Here is a 15,428-nt window from a genome sequence, read left to right as displayed (position 1 = left end):
TACCAGCCAGAGGTCTTGCTCTGGTTAAGGTGTCCTGTCCTGTCCTCCAGATCAGAGCTGGCTCTCCATGGAGCACTCTGCCAGTGTCTCTTCTTGCCCCCTGGCGAGCATCCCCTCTCCCTGGGCTGCTTGGGCATAGCTTGCTGCCCACCCAGGACATGGGGTCCTGGATCTCCTGGATTGGGAGCCTCAGGGATGGGGTGTGGGAGATGGGGCACCTCCCAGAGCATGGGGGATGGCCTAATCAGCAAGCAGGAGGTTTTAGGAGTATCTGAGAGGGGCTGAGGAGATAAAGGGGAGACAGAAATCTTAGGGATCCCCCTGGGGTGCTCCCAGGCTGGTGCTCAGGCAGCACCTGGGGCAGGGGTGGATGGTTTCAGCTGGGAAGGGGCTGGCTGGGAGGGGGATTGAGTGTGAGGGAAGACCGGGAATTTGGTGGGTGCGTGAGGACTAAGCCAGGGTGGGGGGACTCAGACAAAGCAGAGGCACGGGGGGAGGGCATGGGGGAGCAGGGTGATGCAGGTGGCACCGGGACAGCTGCAGAGAGGACTGAGACAGGGGCAGGGGACTAGCATGGGGCAGCGGGCTCCGGGAGGGTGCAGATGAGCTGGGATGGACGGGGGGATGCAAGGGGTGAGCAGGGTGGTTCTGGGGTCCGGGGCAGGTGCTGAGCCCTGGGGCAGTACCGGGGCTGCCGAGGTCCGGGGCGGGCCGGTGCCGGGCGGGGCGGGGAGCGGCGGGCGGGGCTCGTGGCGTGGGGAGTGGGGGCCGTCCCGGCGCATCCCCACGTGCGCGTGACGCGGGCGGGGGCCGGGACCGCGACCGCGGCGGAGCGGAGCGGCGGGAGCGGCGGGGCCATGCAGCCCCCGGCGGCCTCCCCCGGCCCCGCCGCCCCGGCGGGAGCCGAGCTGCTGCGGTGGCAGTGGCGGGAGGTGCAGGCGCCCTGCCTGGTGGCCGCTTGGATCCTGGTAGCCAGCCTGGCCAAGATCGGTGAGTGTCCCCGTGTCCCCACCCGCTCCGGTCCCCCGGGAGCAGCCGTGCCCACCTCCGGGCAGGCAGGGGGGATGCCGCATTCCCGGCGGGCGCGGGGCAGCCGGGACGAGGAGTGTCACCGCAAGCCGGGACGCGGGTCATGGGGACAAATCCGGCTGGTCACCACCCTCGGCTGGGCTGCGGAGGTCGGGGATCACCCCACATCTTCCGTGCCCTGGCGTGGGGTGATGTGCGGCGACGGGGTGAAGGTACCACCCGAAGGAAAAGGTGGGGGCCTGGGCTGTATTTCCTGCGAGGGATGGATGGATGGATAGATGGGTGGGCACAGAGAAGGGATGGGTCATGAGAAGAGAAGCCCCAAAGGATGTCCCGTGTTCCCAAAGGCTGGCACAGCACCTGCCATTGGCAGGTCTAGAAGCCATTGTTCCCCACCACAGCCCCGGGGAAAGGCTCGGTGGTGCCAGTGCCAGGCAGGATGTGCCCCCAGCAGCCTGGGGATGGCAGGTGCCTGCAGTCTCCTCTGGTGGGTCACTCCAGATTGGGTTGGCCTCGGACTCTTGTGCTCCCCAGCACAGGACCACGCAGCTGGAGGAGGCTCTGCTGTGAGAGGCTGCGTGGGAAGGCACAATGAGGATGTGTGTGAGCTGCGCAGGGCTGGGCCCCCCAGCAGCTCCTGGGGCGCTGGGGAGGGGACACCCGTGTGTGGGTGCCAAGCAGGGGTACCCAGAGGGCTGTTCCCCCACAGTGCCCCTGCCTGCTGTGCTGGACCCAGGGGATGAGATCATGACCTTGAGCCAGGTTTTCTCCTCAGGCACCCCACTGTGGGCACAGCCCCTGTGGTGGGGGTGCAGACACCCTCTTAGTTTTGAGTCAGATCAAGAAATGTGAGTTCAGAGTTAGGCAGCAGAATCTCTGAGCAGCCAGGGACCTGCAGCAGCACTCATTACACCGGGGACAGCTACAGCTGTGACCACCAGCTGGCCTCTGTCCCAAGCATGATTGTGGATCTTCCGTTCCTCTCCTTCCTCACCTTCTCGCAACAGAGACCTAGAGCCTCGCGAGGAATGAATTAAAAGGTATCATGAGCTTAAAAATACAACACTCTGCTGTAGCTGTGCCACCTCCAGCTGCCGAGTGCGTCCCTCCTACCTGCAGAAGATCAGAGAGAAAATTCCCTTCCCTAGCTGTTATTTTCTTCTCTGCAACCTCTCCCTGGAGCTGCTCCCTGTGCAGGTTTCCACTGACACGCTCCCCTCAGCCACCCTGGATTTTGTGCGGGTGGCTGCAGTTGGGCCTGAGCTGGGATCATTCCCAAGCCCCCAGATCCACCACATTCTTCCAGGCCTGAGGCGAACTGATGGCCACTCTTCTTCTCTGTGTGTGAGAAGGATAGATGGGTGGGCACAGAGGAGGGAAGCCAGGTGTGAACCCTGATGGCAGATAGCTTCGAGCTGCCGGGCTTAGTGTATCCGAAGGGTCCAATGGATACTCAAAGCCTGGAGCCAATAGCGACACCCAGACCTGGAGGCACGGCTGCAGGCAGTGCCCTGCCATGGGTGTCCCCAGAGATGGCACGTGCGGTCCCCAGGCTGCATGGGAGTCCACAGAGGAGATGAACCAGGGGTGGAGGATTTTGGGGAGCAGAGAGGGCAGCGCCAGCTGTGGCAACCGTGGACGCTGGGTGTAGGCTGGTGCAGAGGATCCGTTGTGGTTGTGGCTCTGGGCTGACAGCTCACACCCCTGTGACTGCAGGGGAGGAAGCGGCCCCACGCCTGGGTGATGGGGAAATGACACTGTGGGCTCTGTTCTCAGAAGCAGTCACGATGCTGGGGTGACCCAAGCCAGCAAACACCCGGGGCAGGGAAAAGCTGGCTTGGGTGTTGCCTTCCTGCACAGCAAGGCATCATCCGGGCTTTGCTGCCTTTTCCATCCACAGTCAGAGCACAGGATGTGGGGAACACAGAGGTGATGAGCATTGCCCCAAACATTCTCCTTACACATAGCTGCCCCACGGGCAGGAGTTTGCCAGCAGACAGATGTTTTCTATGCAGCAGCAATGCCATGGGTTGCAACCATCTCTTCTCACACCGTCACCTCTGTCCCCAGCTGCTCATGTCCTGGTTTAGGTGTTTTGCCATTTCCCAAGCTCTGGAGGAGCAGAGCAGGTTTTGGCCCTGAGTTCTTTTAATGGCAAATCCTTTATTATGGATGCCTGAGTATGGATTATGTCTCCGAAGTTAATTCACATGTGGCTAAGTTACTGTTGCTGTGGGAACCTTTAGTGCTGAAATCCTTGCCTAGCTTGTATAAAATTAGAGCTCGTTCCTCCTGTCCCCACTGGCTGCTCTCTGTGACACAGGAGAGCTCGTGTGCTGCCATTTCCTGGGGAGGGTAGCAGCTTTCCACAACAGCCAGGAGATTTTTGGACAAGCATGATCTTTCCCACTGATGGTTCTCTTTTGCTTTCCCAAGTTTCTGGCTTGCTGGAAGCAATTATAGAACCATAGAATGGTTTGAGTTGGAAGGGACCTTAGAGATTATCCTTTTCCAGCTACCTTTCCATGGGCAGGGACAGCTTCCACTAGATCAGGTTGCTCAAAGCCCCATCCAACCTGGCCTTGAACACTTCCATGATGGATGACAGCCAGGATCCATGTCCCCACAGCATCCCTGCACGCTCTCCTGGGTCTCTCCAGCCAGCCAGGACATAGCTCCACGGCATGGGGAATGCAGATGGGTTGCCAAAGCAGAGAGCAGGGATCTTGGCAATGTTCCTGAGAATGCAGAAAGGGGCTGGACGCCTCGTTCCCTTCTTGAAAACTTCAGAGCTTTGTTCCCGTGGGTGGGAAGCGGCTTCGCAGCCTGCTGCAGGCGCTGAGTGAGCACCATTCGTCCACTGGTGAAGGCAGCTTGTGTGGGGTGAACAATGCTCTGCAATGATTTGTGCAGTCATTTAGTAGGAATTTGGCCTGGATGAAGCCCAGCCAGCATTTCCTCAGGCTGTGGGTCTGCTTGGAGGGCTGTAGTGTCCATATCACCACAGTCTCCAGGGATGTATTGCAGCCCATAGCAGTGAGCAGAGGTGGCTGGGGCTTCAGGGGGGAATGCCCCAGGCTCTGTAGCTGGGATATTCAGTGGCAGAGCTATGGCAGAGGCTTGGCCTGGGTGCTCTCTCCTATTGATGTGGTTGGTGGTGGAGCTGCAGGTCACGCTGCCCCTGGGCTCACTGCTCTGCCCCTGCCAGCTGCAGCAGTGCTCCTGCTGTATTATGGCAGGGAGCCAGTGCCGGGGCATAGGTGGGGCTCACCATACCAGGGAGCAACCTCTTGAGGTCCTCAACTAAAGGAGAAGTGGCCCTTAGCCTGCACATTGGGTGGTGGGCTCAAAGATGTTGTCTCTTGTTGTGAACCAGATCTTTAACATTGAATTATCTCCTCTAATTCAGAGCTCAGCTGTGGTGAAGGAAAGAAAATCACCTAAGAGGTGCTGGGAAAGGAGAAAGGAAGAACACTGGGAGGCCACAACCTCATTTCCCCAGGTGTCCACATCTCAGGGACACTGGGACCTGTCCCAGAAGGATAGAGCAGGACCAGGAAAATGACAAGGACATAGAGACAGGGAAACCTACTGATGAAGTACTGCCTGTTCCTGGGCTCCTCTCCAGGTCTATGCCACTGGAGACAGCACCCTGGGCTAGGCAGACCTTACGCTCTGTGCATGGGGGTTCTGAAGGAGGGAAGCAGCAGAGTGACCTAGGGTTGGTGCACAACCATAGCACAGTTTTCCTTCTGGAGGGGTAGCTTGGCACAAGCAATGGGCACCTTTAGTCCAGCTAAAGGATTTTAGGGACTGGGTTTTGGGGTTGGCAGCAGGGCTGGGCTTGCAGCCAAGTGATGGCTCAGAGCCTACCCTGATGTCCCTTGTACCTGCTGGGTGCACAAGGACAGAGGTGGCTCTCGAAGTGCCTGGAGGAACCCATTCCCCAGGAGATTTTTTCATCTGATGGCCAAGTCATGAGACAGAGCTGGGCTGGATGTCACAAGTGATGGCAGAACCCAATGATGGGGAGACAAAACCACTGTGACCCTCAACAGCTTTTCCCCAGGCAATGCCCTTCTGTGGGGACAGCAAAAATACAGCACCTTGTGCTGGTGAGGAGAAACCCCCAGCGATGTGGGGTTGCCTGCCTGGAAGCTGGACTGATTTGGGATTACACAGGACACCCTGCCATGGGGGACAAGGGTGCCTGGAGGAACGAATCCCCTGTGCTGGCTGGCGTGGCATCCTGCTGGGCTGTGCCTGAGCACAGGCTCACTGCCACGTTACTGATGGATGAATACCAGGGCATCCTCTGCTTGCTTTAGAAAATACATCCTGTTCCACGGCAGTTTAAGATTTGGCCCAAGCCTTGCATGGAATAAACTGATTATTCCAAGCATCTCTGAATCTGCAGCTCCTGAGTGCCTGTGTTTTTGCATGCAGGTAGATTAGCTGGTGCTGAGGGAGGTTGTGCTCTGGCATGGCTTGTGCTGCGGTGGTTTTCATGCTGCCCTGGCTGCTGGCTCAGACGGATGCAAACAAGGTCACCCTGTCACCAGGGCTGAGCATCCTTGTCTCCGAGTGGGGTATGGTGCTGGTGCACCAGGATTTCTTCACTTGAGCAGCAGCCAGCAGTGCTCGTGACACTGGGAACGTGCTCGCTGCCTGCTTTAAACCTTTAAGTGCAGATACCAGAAGCCAAGAAAAGTAAAATGCCTGGCTGATTGGCTTATTAGACAGTTGCTGAGGAGGAGAGGGAAATCCTAAAGAGTTAGGGACCTGAAATCCTGACCTGGGAGGTAGCTGGAAGGTCTTCTCTGTACACATGGCCACAGAGCAGCCTTTCCATAGGTGCTTCCTTGTTCTCCTCCCATCCATCATGCATTACCCAACCCTTCTGTGAAGCCTGTGGATTTGGAACGCTCTCTCCACGTGATTGTTTGGCTGATGCTCTCATTCTTCATTTTCTTCTAGTTTTCCACCTGTCAAGGAAGGTGACATCCATTGTCCCGGAGAGCTGCCTCCTCATCCTGCTGGGGCTGGGCCTGGGGGGCATCGTGTTGGCCGTGGCGAAGAAAGCTGAGTACCAACTGGAGCCCAACATGTTCTTCCTCTTCCTTCTGCCCCCCATCGTCCTGGACTCGGGGTACTTCATGCCCAGCCGGCTGTTCTTTGACAACATCGGTGCCATCCTCACCTACGCTGTGGTGGGCACACTCTGGAACTCCTTCGCCACCGGCACCGCGCTCTGGGGGCTGCACCGGGCCGGGCTCATGGGTGGGTGTACAGGGCTGCCCAGCTTGGACCACATTCCGAAAAAATAGGCTGGAGGTGCAAAGCACCCCCAATTTCATAGCCCACTGCCTCTCCCTGCTGTGGATTCCTAGGACTTACAGCACGAGTAGGGTCCTGACATCCTGAGAATGGTGCTCTGGCAGGACGGTCAAGCGTGCAGGACAGACAGGCCCTGCTTGGCACTGGGCTGACTCATGTCTTTGCTATTTTTGTCTGCCGACCTTGGCTAGCATTGCTGGCTCACTGCCAGTGTTCCCTCTCCTTGGCTGGAGCCACTGGCCCTGGCTGGCCTGGGCTGTGTTTTGAGCTCTCCTGAGCCCTGAGGAATCACTTGATGCCTGGACCCGAGGTGGGGCTGCTGAGCTGCCTTTGGTGGTACCTGCTGGAGGAGCAGTGATGCACCTGGGTGCCAACGGGGACACCCCTCATGCTCCTCTCATGTTGCAGCAAGAATTCCCTAAGCCCTGCTTTTTCAGGGGCACCCTGGAGGTCTGGGAATTCTTTTGGGCTCATCCCGCTGCACTCCCTGTTGAGATACTGCAGCCAAGTCCCTGGGATCAGATGAGGGACAGGCTTGTTTCTGCCTGGGGAGAGGGGCTCTGGGGTGGCTGGTTTGCCTGACCCTGGTCCTTCTGTCCTGACAGATCCAGGTGTTGAAGCTGGGCTGATGGATTTCCTGCTCTTTGGCAGCCTGATTTCAGCTGTGGACCCTGTGGCAGTCCTGGCTGTCTTCGAAGAGGTCCATGTTAATGAGACCCTCTTCATCATTGTGTTTGGCGAGTCTCTCCTGAATGATGCTGTCACCGTGGTGAGTTGCAACTTGGGGACTCTAATGTTGAGCCCAACATGGTCCAAGGTGCTGGACTCCCCCAGGATGGGCAGAGGATGCAGGTGACATCCCCAAGCTGGGGGCAGACCCATGGCATGCTCTCTTGGCCTTTCCTCTCTCCTGGCCCTGGGAGACTTTGCCTGCTGAAATGAGCTGTTACCTGACAGGTTTGGGGCAGGAAATGCCTCTTCCACAGGACTCATCCTCCCCCTCTCAAGGCAGGGCAATGTCCTGCATTTCTCAAGGGATTTGCCTTGCCTACAGGTGCTGTACAAGGTCTTCAACTCTTTTGTGGAGCTGGGCCCAGCACACATCCACGCCACAGACTACGTGAAGGGGGTAGGTGAGTAATTGCCACACCAGCCCCTCCATCTCTTCCTCTGTTGTGGAAGTGGAGGGGGGCAAGCACAGGAGCTGTTGTCCTGTGGGGTGGGCACCGAGCACCAGAGCTGTGTCATCTCCATGCATCACACGCCAGCCATCAGCATAGAATTGCAGAATTGTTTGGGCTGGAAGGGACCTTAAAGACCATCTTCTTCCAACCCCCCTGCCATGAGCAGGGACACCTTCCACTAGACCAGGTTTTTCAGAGCCCCATCCAACCTGGCCTTGAACACTTCCATGATGGATGACAGCCACAGCTTCACTGGCCAGTCTGTGCCAGTGCCTCACCACCCTCACAGGGAAGAATTTCTTCCTAATACCCAATCTAATCCTGCCCTCTGTCAGTTTGAAGCCATTCCCCCTTGTCCTGTCACTCCATGCCCATGTGAAAGGTCCCTCTCCAGCTCTTTCAGAGTACCCTTTAGGTACTGGAAGAGCTTCTGAGGTCTCCCCAGAGTCTTCTCCAGGCTGAACAACCCCAACTCTATTAGCCTGTCCCCATAGCAGAGGTGTTCCGGGGGATGCTTTGGGATCATCCAAGGCTCCATGCTCCATTAGATGCTTTGGTGGAGACCTGGGTGGGAACATGGCGTTTGGCCAGCCCAGTGTGGTGTGGCTGTGGGGCATAGGAGCTGGGCCCACTTGCTTATGGTGCAAATGAGTCTTCTCCTCCCCCCAGCCTCCTTCTTCCTGGTGAGCCTGGGGGGCACAGCCGTGGGGCTGCTCTTCGCCTTCCTGCTGGCCCTGATCACGCGGTTCACCAAGCGCGTGCGCATCATTGAGCCACTCTTTGTCTTCCTCCTGGCCTACGTCGCATACCTTGCTGCCGAGATGGTCTCGCTCTCTGCCATCCTGGCGTGAGTACTGGGGTGTCCCCCAGGGGAGCCCAGGAAATTGGGGTTGCAGTGCTGAGCAGTGAGAGGCAGTGAGTAGACCCACTCCTCATCCCGCTGTAGGGCCATGCCAGCTCCTTCTGCCCCTCTGCAGAGTCACCTTCTGTGGGATCTGCTGCAAGAAGTACGTGGAAGCCAACATCTCCCAGAAATCCCGCACCACTGTCAAGTACACCATGAAGACACTGGCCAGCAGCTCAGAGACCATCATCTTCATGTTTCTGGGCATCTCAGCTGTGGACACCTCCAAGTGGACATGGGACACGGCACTGGTGCTGGGCACCCTGTTCTTTATCCTGCTCTTCAGAGCTGTGGGTCAGTCTGTCCCGCTGTGTATGTGGCCGGTAGCACACAGCCGTTTTCATGCCAAAAAGGGATATTGCCCAAGAAAGGTTGGGGCACAAGGCCAGCCATGGATCCTGGCTGGGATTTTGTGCTGTCTCCTGGAGCAGGCAGGGTTGTTCCAGCATTCCAGGCTCTCCTTCTCCTTCTTACCCAGGTGTTGTCCTCCAGACCTACGTGCTCAACCGCTTCCGTCTGATCCCCCTGGACAAGATCGACCAGGTGGTCATGTCATATGGTGGGCTCCGTGGGGCCGTGGCCTTCGCCCTGGTCATCCTGCTGGACAGGGAAAAGGTGAAAGCCAAGGACTACTTTGTGGCAACGACCATCGTGGTGGTGTTCTTCACTGTCATTGTGCAGGTGAGGATGGGCACTGTGCCCTCCTCCAGCACTGCTTTCTTGCCCCAGAACTGGCCTGGGGACACGTGCTTTGGGAAAATATCTTTTTTTCAAGTGACCTTTGTTCCTCGGTGCTTTCTGGCACCCCATCCATCAGCAGGTGTGCAGGACTGCTATGGGGACTGTTGCTAGGGTGGGGCCACGGCTCACATTCTTTTCCCACTGGCCTTTTTTTCTGGGACTGGCTCCAGGAGCTCCACGAGTGTGTGCCTGACCGGGCTGTTCTCTTTACAAAGCTGCTGATGGGCAAGCATTCAGCGCCCTGGGAAGGGAAGCCACAGGGAGGATGAATATGAATCTAGGGGAAGGAGGACTGAGGGTGTGCACCACGGCACAGGGGTTGGGTTGGTAGGGGCATGTGTGGCTGGCACAGCCACTGTCCCGTCACTTCGTGCTGCTTCTGCTCCCCATGCCCCAGCCATGCACCCTCTCGCCCTCCCAGTCTTTCCCTTGCCTTCTCCTGCCATTCTAGGGCCTCACCATCAAACCCCTGGTGACCTGGCTGAAGGTGAAGCGCAGTGACCACCACAAACCCACGCTGAACGAGGAGCTGCATGAGCACGTAGGTGATAGTGCCAGAGGGTGCCCAGCTCCCCACACATGTGGGGCTGGGCGAGGGCCATGTATGACCTCGGCACCCCCGGGTCACCCGCAGCCTTGCCACCACTCACCCTCTTCCCCTCACTCAAGGCCTTTGACCACATCCTGGCAGCGGTGGAGGACATCGTAGGGCACCATGGCTACCACTACTGGCGGGACAAGTGAGTGTCTCAGACAGGATCCTCTGCTGACTGCTGGGTGAATGGGAGACACGTGCCAGCCACAGGGACATTGCAGGGTTCTCACATGAGGACCAGGAAGTCTGCATGTCTGTCCATCAGTCTGGATAGGTACCATCTGGCTGCTGTTGTGCAGCAGATGAAGATCACAAAAGCATCCCAGAGAGAGGTCAGGGAGGTGTGGTTGGGGATGCTGTGGAGCTGGCATTGCTTGCCAGGGTCAGAACTTGGGGTGTCCATGTTGGTGGCAATGGCCCTCTGCCTCCTCACGGATGGAGCTGTGCTGGGCACTGAGAAGGGAGCAGCCCTGTTCCTGCCTGGGCAGTGTTTATCTGCAGCACGGTGACAGGAAAAGGATGCAAAAAGCCTGTTTCCTGCAGGGGAAGTGCTCCAGCAGGGTGGCCTCAGTCCTACTCCCACTGCCTCTCGCAGACCCGCTGGTGTCTGGCTTCCCCTTGGGCAGGCTGAAGGGTCACTGTGTCCCCTCCCCTCCTGCTCTCCCTGGTGCACAGCCAGGTCCTGCGTGCCCAGCCTCTCTTCGCCATACTTTGGACACTTTGGACACTCAGCCTTGTGTGGGTGGATATCCCTGGCTGTGGTACTCCATGGGAGCTAAACTGCTTGTGTCTTCATCTCATGGCAGGTGGGAGCAGTTTGACAAGAAATATCTGAGCCAGCTCCTGATGCGGAAATCTGCCTACAGGCTGCGGGATGAGATCTGGGATGTTTACTACAAGCTGAACATCCGTGATGCTATCAGCTTTGTCGATCAGGTACAGGCAGTAGTGGTGTCCAGGCAGCAGGATGGCCCTGGCAGGAGAGGTTCCCCTCATGTATGACTACATGTGCACCCTCTGGCCAGGCAGTGAGGACCTCCCCAGCCCAGCTGGGTCCTTGCTGTCCTGATGCCAGCCTTGTCTTCCCACCTCCCAGGGTGGCCACGTGCACTCGGCTGCCAAGCTGGCACTGCCTTCCATGCCCAGCCGCACATCCATGTCAGAGTCGTCAGTCACAAACCTCCTGTGAGTACGAGCATCCCTATGAGCCCCTGGACAGACCTCGCTGGACCTCACAGCCACCCTCTTCCCTGGGGGCTGGCACAATATTGCCATGGAGCCCAACCCCTCCATCTCCATCTCCATCTCCATCTCCATCTCCCCGCAGGAGGGAGAGTGGGAGTGGCGCGTGCCTGGACCTGCAGGTGATCGACACGGTGCGGAGCCGCCGGGACAAGGAGGACGCTGCCATGCACCACGTGCTGCGAGGGAGCCTCTACAAGCCCCGCCGGAGGGTGAGCACTCCCGGGCCACGGTGTGCAGCTGACCCCAAGGGGAGCAGCACCTGCAAGAGAAGCAGGGATGGATGATGCTCTGTGGGGCCAGCTGCTCACCTTGTGTCTCTTTGCCTCTCCCTCGGCCAGTACAAGGCCAGCTACAGCCGTCACTTCATCTCTCCAGATAAACAAGAGCGCCAAGATAAAGAAATCTTCCGGCAGAACATGAAGAGGCGTCTGGAGACCTTCAAGTCCACAAAGCACAATGTCTGCTCCTCCAAGAGCAAGGCCAGGCTGAAGGAAAAAGGCAGGAAAAAGGCAAGTCCTCCCCAAGCTACTGTTCTTTTCCTAGCTCTGAGATTTGGCCTCCCCCAGGATGCAGTAAGAGAGGTCCTTTTGGGGTGTAGGTGAGGTGCTGCAGGGCATCAGCACCTCCCGAGCCAGAGGGGAAAGCAGCTCATCTCTTCTCAGTCCTGTTGATGCTGCATGTGAGCATTGTGTGTCCATGTGTCCCCAGCATGCCATCAGTGCTGTGGGGTGGCTCTTCACTGAGCAAAGCCCTGAAGGAGCCCCAGATTCGTTTTCCAAGAGCACTCAGCATAAAGCAGCCTCAATGTTGGTGCAGATCCAGGCTCAGAAGCGTGGCACTACATCTTGGATTGAGCCTTAGGTGTCTTCTTTTGTTTGGAGGCTTTTGAAGCCATTGCAGCTGAGCACTTCATTGTGGGGCCATGAAGATGCAAAGCCTAAGGACTAGGAACCATCTGCCGTGTAGCCAGGGTGGGAATCTGTAAGCCCAATGTTGGCTGGCTCACAGGACCACCTGTTGCATTTGGGGCAGTACACAGGGCAGGTCCCAGCCGTTCTTCTTTTTTCACAGAAGAACATCTCTCTGACCAAAGAGGCACCCAATGGGAAGACACACAGAAATGTCCCCTGGCAGGATGCAGGTAAGGCCAGTGGCAGGTGAGGATGGCAGGTCCTGGCAAGGGGACCTGGTGGGATGGGATGGGATGGGATGGGATGGGATGGGATGGGATGGGATGGGATGGGAGCACGTGCTGTGCCTGCCCACTGCCAACTTGGTGGGATGACAACACCAGGGTTGTGCTAGCACCAAACCAACCCCCTTCATCTGCCTGCAGCTCCTGTCCTGGTGATGGTCAGCTCAGAGGAGGAGGAGAGCGATAGCTCAGAGACAGAGAAGGAGGATGATGAGGGGATTGTGTTCGTCGCTCGAGCCACTGATGAGGTCCTGCAGGGAAAGACAACTCCTGGTAGGCACCAGTGCTCCATGCCAGGGCAGCTGCCATTGGGTAGCTTGTCCTTCCCCTGCCTGTGGAGCAAAGTTGCCTTGGCCTGGGCAAAACCAAAGTCAGCAGAGCATGAATGGGAGAATCGCTGTGCTCTGGAGGCATGGCAGAACCTCCTGGTGTCCTGCATCCCTGGGCCAGCACATGGTGTGATTCTTGGGGTTGTCCTGCACAGGGCAAGGAGTTGGGCTCCATAATCCTTGTGGGTCCCTTCCAACTCAGGATATTCTAGGATTCTATGGCCATTTAGTAGTGGTTGGTTCTGCAATGTTTGCAGGGTCCAAGGACAGACTGAGAGCTGTGCAAGCTCCCTCTCACTGTCCCTCCATCTGCATCTCCAGGCAGCCTGGATGTCTGCCCCAGCCCCTGCATCATCCCTCCATCACCAACCTTGGCAGAGAAGGAGCTGCCATGGAAAGGAGACCAGGCTGATCTGGCTGTTTATGTCTCCTCGGAGACCACCAAAATAGTGCCAGTGGATATGCAGAAGGCGTGGAACCAAAGCATCTCCTCCCTGGAGAGCATCGCTTCCCCCCCAGGCATCGAGAGTGGACCTCAGCACAGGAGACTCGCATGCCCTGTGCTGGAGGAGCAACCCCAGTCTGCAAGCCCGGCGATTCCAGAGCAGAGCTCTTGCTTCCAGTTCCCCAGCCATGTCTCCAAGAGCGGCCGGTCACAGAGTGACAGCAGCCCGGATGGTCCTGAGCAGCAGGAGCTGCAGCCTTTGATGGCCAAAGAGGAGCAGGGCAGGATGCCACCCACTGCAGAGCCCAGGTGGCTGATGTTCAACAGAGCAAGCCACCTCTGAGGCACCCTGTGGATTGGGAAGGGGCTGAGAGCTGCAGACAGGCTGACCTGCTAACCTCTCTGTCTTGCATTGTAAAGCTTGTGTGTGTCTCCATAAACTCCAGGAGTGGCAGGAGAACCCAGCACTCCTCCTGGAGCTGTACTCCAGGGTGCGCTTTGCCCACGCACCTACCGATGCAAACCTGGTCAATAATTGGTCTTTGTGCTGCGACAGCAGGTACCAGCCCCTGTCCACCCAGGGAGGCATAGGTCCCAAATCTCATTCCTCCTTTCTGGTCCCTACAGATCTCTGCAGCTGGGAGGTTAGAGATACTTCTCGCAGGGCTGAGATCCCAAAGACTTGATCCTGTCATGGCTGTGCTGCCCTGAGGTGGTGGCTGCTGGCAAATGAGCTGTGGCTGCTCACAGGTGTAGAGTATGAGCTGATCTCCAGCCTGGCTGTGAGTAGGAGACCTCTGGCTGGGAGCAGTGCAGGTGCACAAGAGCCCGCCCACACCCAGTGACTGAGCCATTGACTTCAAGGTGGCCACGGTGCCGGTTCCTCACAGCACGCGTGGAGCTCAGCCAGGAGCTCAGAGATAGGCTCCTTGCCACGACAGCTCTGTGTTCCCTGGGTTATGGAGGCACCACAGAGACAAGGCCATGAGTTTCTCAGGACTGGGAGCAGCGCTCCTGGGGTTTGGCTCCACCAGGAGCTGGACTAGTGAACCTGTACGCGCAGGGACTTCTCTAACAGCCAAACTGCTGTGCCAGCCTCATGCCTGTCACCTGGATGTGTTCCCAACAGCTGCAGTGTTCAGCTTTCTGGCTTTACTAGGAGGCAGCTGCCCTGCACAGCATCCTTGGTGTTCATTCTGCCCACGTCCCAGTCCCTTCAGCTGCCTGGGGTGCATCACCTGGGAGGACTGGTCACGGTGCAGGGCGTGGAGCGGGCAGCAGGTATGAATGTACATCAGGAACAGGGGTGATGGGTGTGAGCAGAGTGCATCTTCAAAGGTCTGTCCCCAACACCTGCATCCTAGCCACCCCTGCTCCCTCTTCAGAGGGTGGTGGGACCCGGTGGCCCACATGATGAATTATTTCTAGTGTGACTCCAACGGCCAAGAACTGCTCCCCAAGAACTGCTCAGCACACAGAAGAGCACAATGGCTGGGCACCAGCAGACCAGGAGGGTTGGGGGTGCTCCTCTTTAGGAAAAATGGGGACTTGGACTCTTAATGGTCCAAAGCAGATAAAAATCTGCCTGTTCCAGCTCTATGGGTGTGCTGAGACAGCAGGTGCCAAGGGGACACTTGGATGCACTGGGTGGGTGGGTGAGCCCAATGTGGAGCAGGTGAGGTGGTGGGACCACCAGCACTGTCAGCAGGGCTCAGCAGAGGCCCTTCAGCTCTGTACCTGTTCCACCAGATGAGCATGAGGTTTTTAAAAGGTTTTTATATAGTTTTGCATTTCTGGTATGACATTCTAGTTTCGATTTCTGATATTGGGCCATACTAAATCTCTAGTTGGGTCAGTGTTTTCTGTAGCCATGGGCACCACAAATGACTCAAGACTTAATATATTATTTGCAAGGATATTGTTATAATGTGAAAATATATGCAGAGTATTTTGTAATGTTCAATAAACTGGAGTTGGAGCAGATGTTGTGTTCTGGTCTGTCTGCTGTCTGCCAACCTCTGCCCATCCTGGTTCGGTTCTCCTTTGCAGGTACCATGTCCCTGTGCCTTTCCATTTTTCTCCACCCGAGGCCCCAAGCCCCCTCTCAGCCTTGATGTGCCTAAATGAATTTCCTGGTTTCCATAAAGTTTGTGGAAAATGCGAAATTCTTTCCAAAGAGATGCTTGCCTGCAGCCATCATTAGGCTGTGCAGAGGGAGCAGCCGGCAAGAGGCTGGGCCCTTCTGCCCAGAGCTGTGGCTGCACAGCCACCAGCATACTGGGAGCCCACATCTTCCCATGTCCTCTCTCCTTTCCAAAAATATATTTCAAAGGAGTCTGTTTCAGGGTATTCTGGGTCACAGGAGCCTCCTTGCATCGGTGTGTGCTGGTTTTGCTCTTCCTTTCATCTCCTGGTCTCTGCTTT

At 57.3% G+C, this 15,428-nt stretch overlaps 1 protein-coding gene across 5 annotated transcripts; it reads left to right on the top strand.

Moving 5' to 3' along the window:
* The first annotated feature begins 845 nt into the window (after positions 1-845).
* SLC9A5 (solute carrier family 9 member A5) lies at positions 846-14,987 on the top strand. Of its 5 annotated transcripts, none has more exons than XM_048316858.1 (16): positions 846-990; positions 6,007-6,309; positions 6,972-7,135; positions 7,421-7,499; positions 8,220-8,397; positions 8,528-8,748; positions 8,933-9,135; positions 9,647-9,736; positions 9,865-9,935; positions 10,597-10,726; positions 10,887-10,975; positions 11,118-11,244; positions 11,374-11,544; positions 12,107-12,176; positions 12,372-12,503; positions 12,881-14,987. In XM_048316858.1, the coding sequence occupies exons 1-16, from the start codon at positions 858-860 to the stop codon at positions 13,345-13,347; spliced, it is 2,628 nt and encodes an 875-aa protein (XP_048172815.1). In that variant the 5' UTR covers positions 846-857; the 3' UTR covers positions 13,348-14,987. The 5 variants fall into 5 exon arrangements, with proteins under 5 accessions (XP_048172815.1, XP_048172816.1, XP_048172814.1 ...); XM_048316859.1 differs by having other exon boundaries at positions 8,528-8,766; positions 8,933-9,069; XM_048316857.1 differs by having other exon boundaries at positions 8,528-8,766.
* The last annotated feature ends 441 nt before the right edge of the window (positions 14,988-15,428 follow it).

Source organism: Corvus hawaiiensis, chromosome 12 (genome assembly GCF_020740725.1).
Source record: "Corvus hawaiiensis isolate bCorHaw1 chromosome 12, bCorHaw1.pri.cur, whole genome shotgun sequence".
Classification (NCBI taxonomy): domain Eukaryota; kingdom Metazoa; phylum Chordata; class Aves; order Passeriformes; family Corvidae; genus Corvus; species Corvus hawaiiensis.
The sequence above is the reverse complement of the archived record's forward strand: the minus strand, read 5'-3'. Positions and strand labels throughout refer to the sequence as shown.

What these genes read in the sequence shown, in the direction of transcription:
- SLC9A5 (XM_048316857.1), top strand. Translation starts at nt 858, where the DNA reads ATGCAGCCCCCGGCGGCCTCCCCCGGCCCCGCCGCCCCGGCGGGAGCC. An exon ending in AGCCAGCCTGGCCAAGATCG is followed by an intron (nt 991 to 6,006) that starts GTGAGTGTCCCC and finishes ATTTTCTTCTAG; the next exon opens with TTTTCCACCTGTCAAGGAAG. An exon ending in GCACCGGGCCGGGCTCATGG is followed by an intron (nt 6,310 to 6,971) that starts GTGGGTGTACAG and finishes CTGTCCTGACAG; the next exon opens with ATCCAGGTGTTGAAGCTGGG.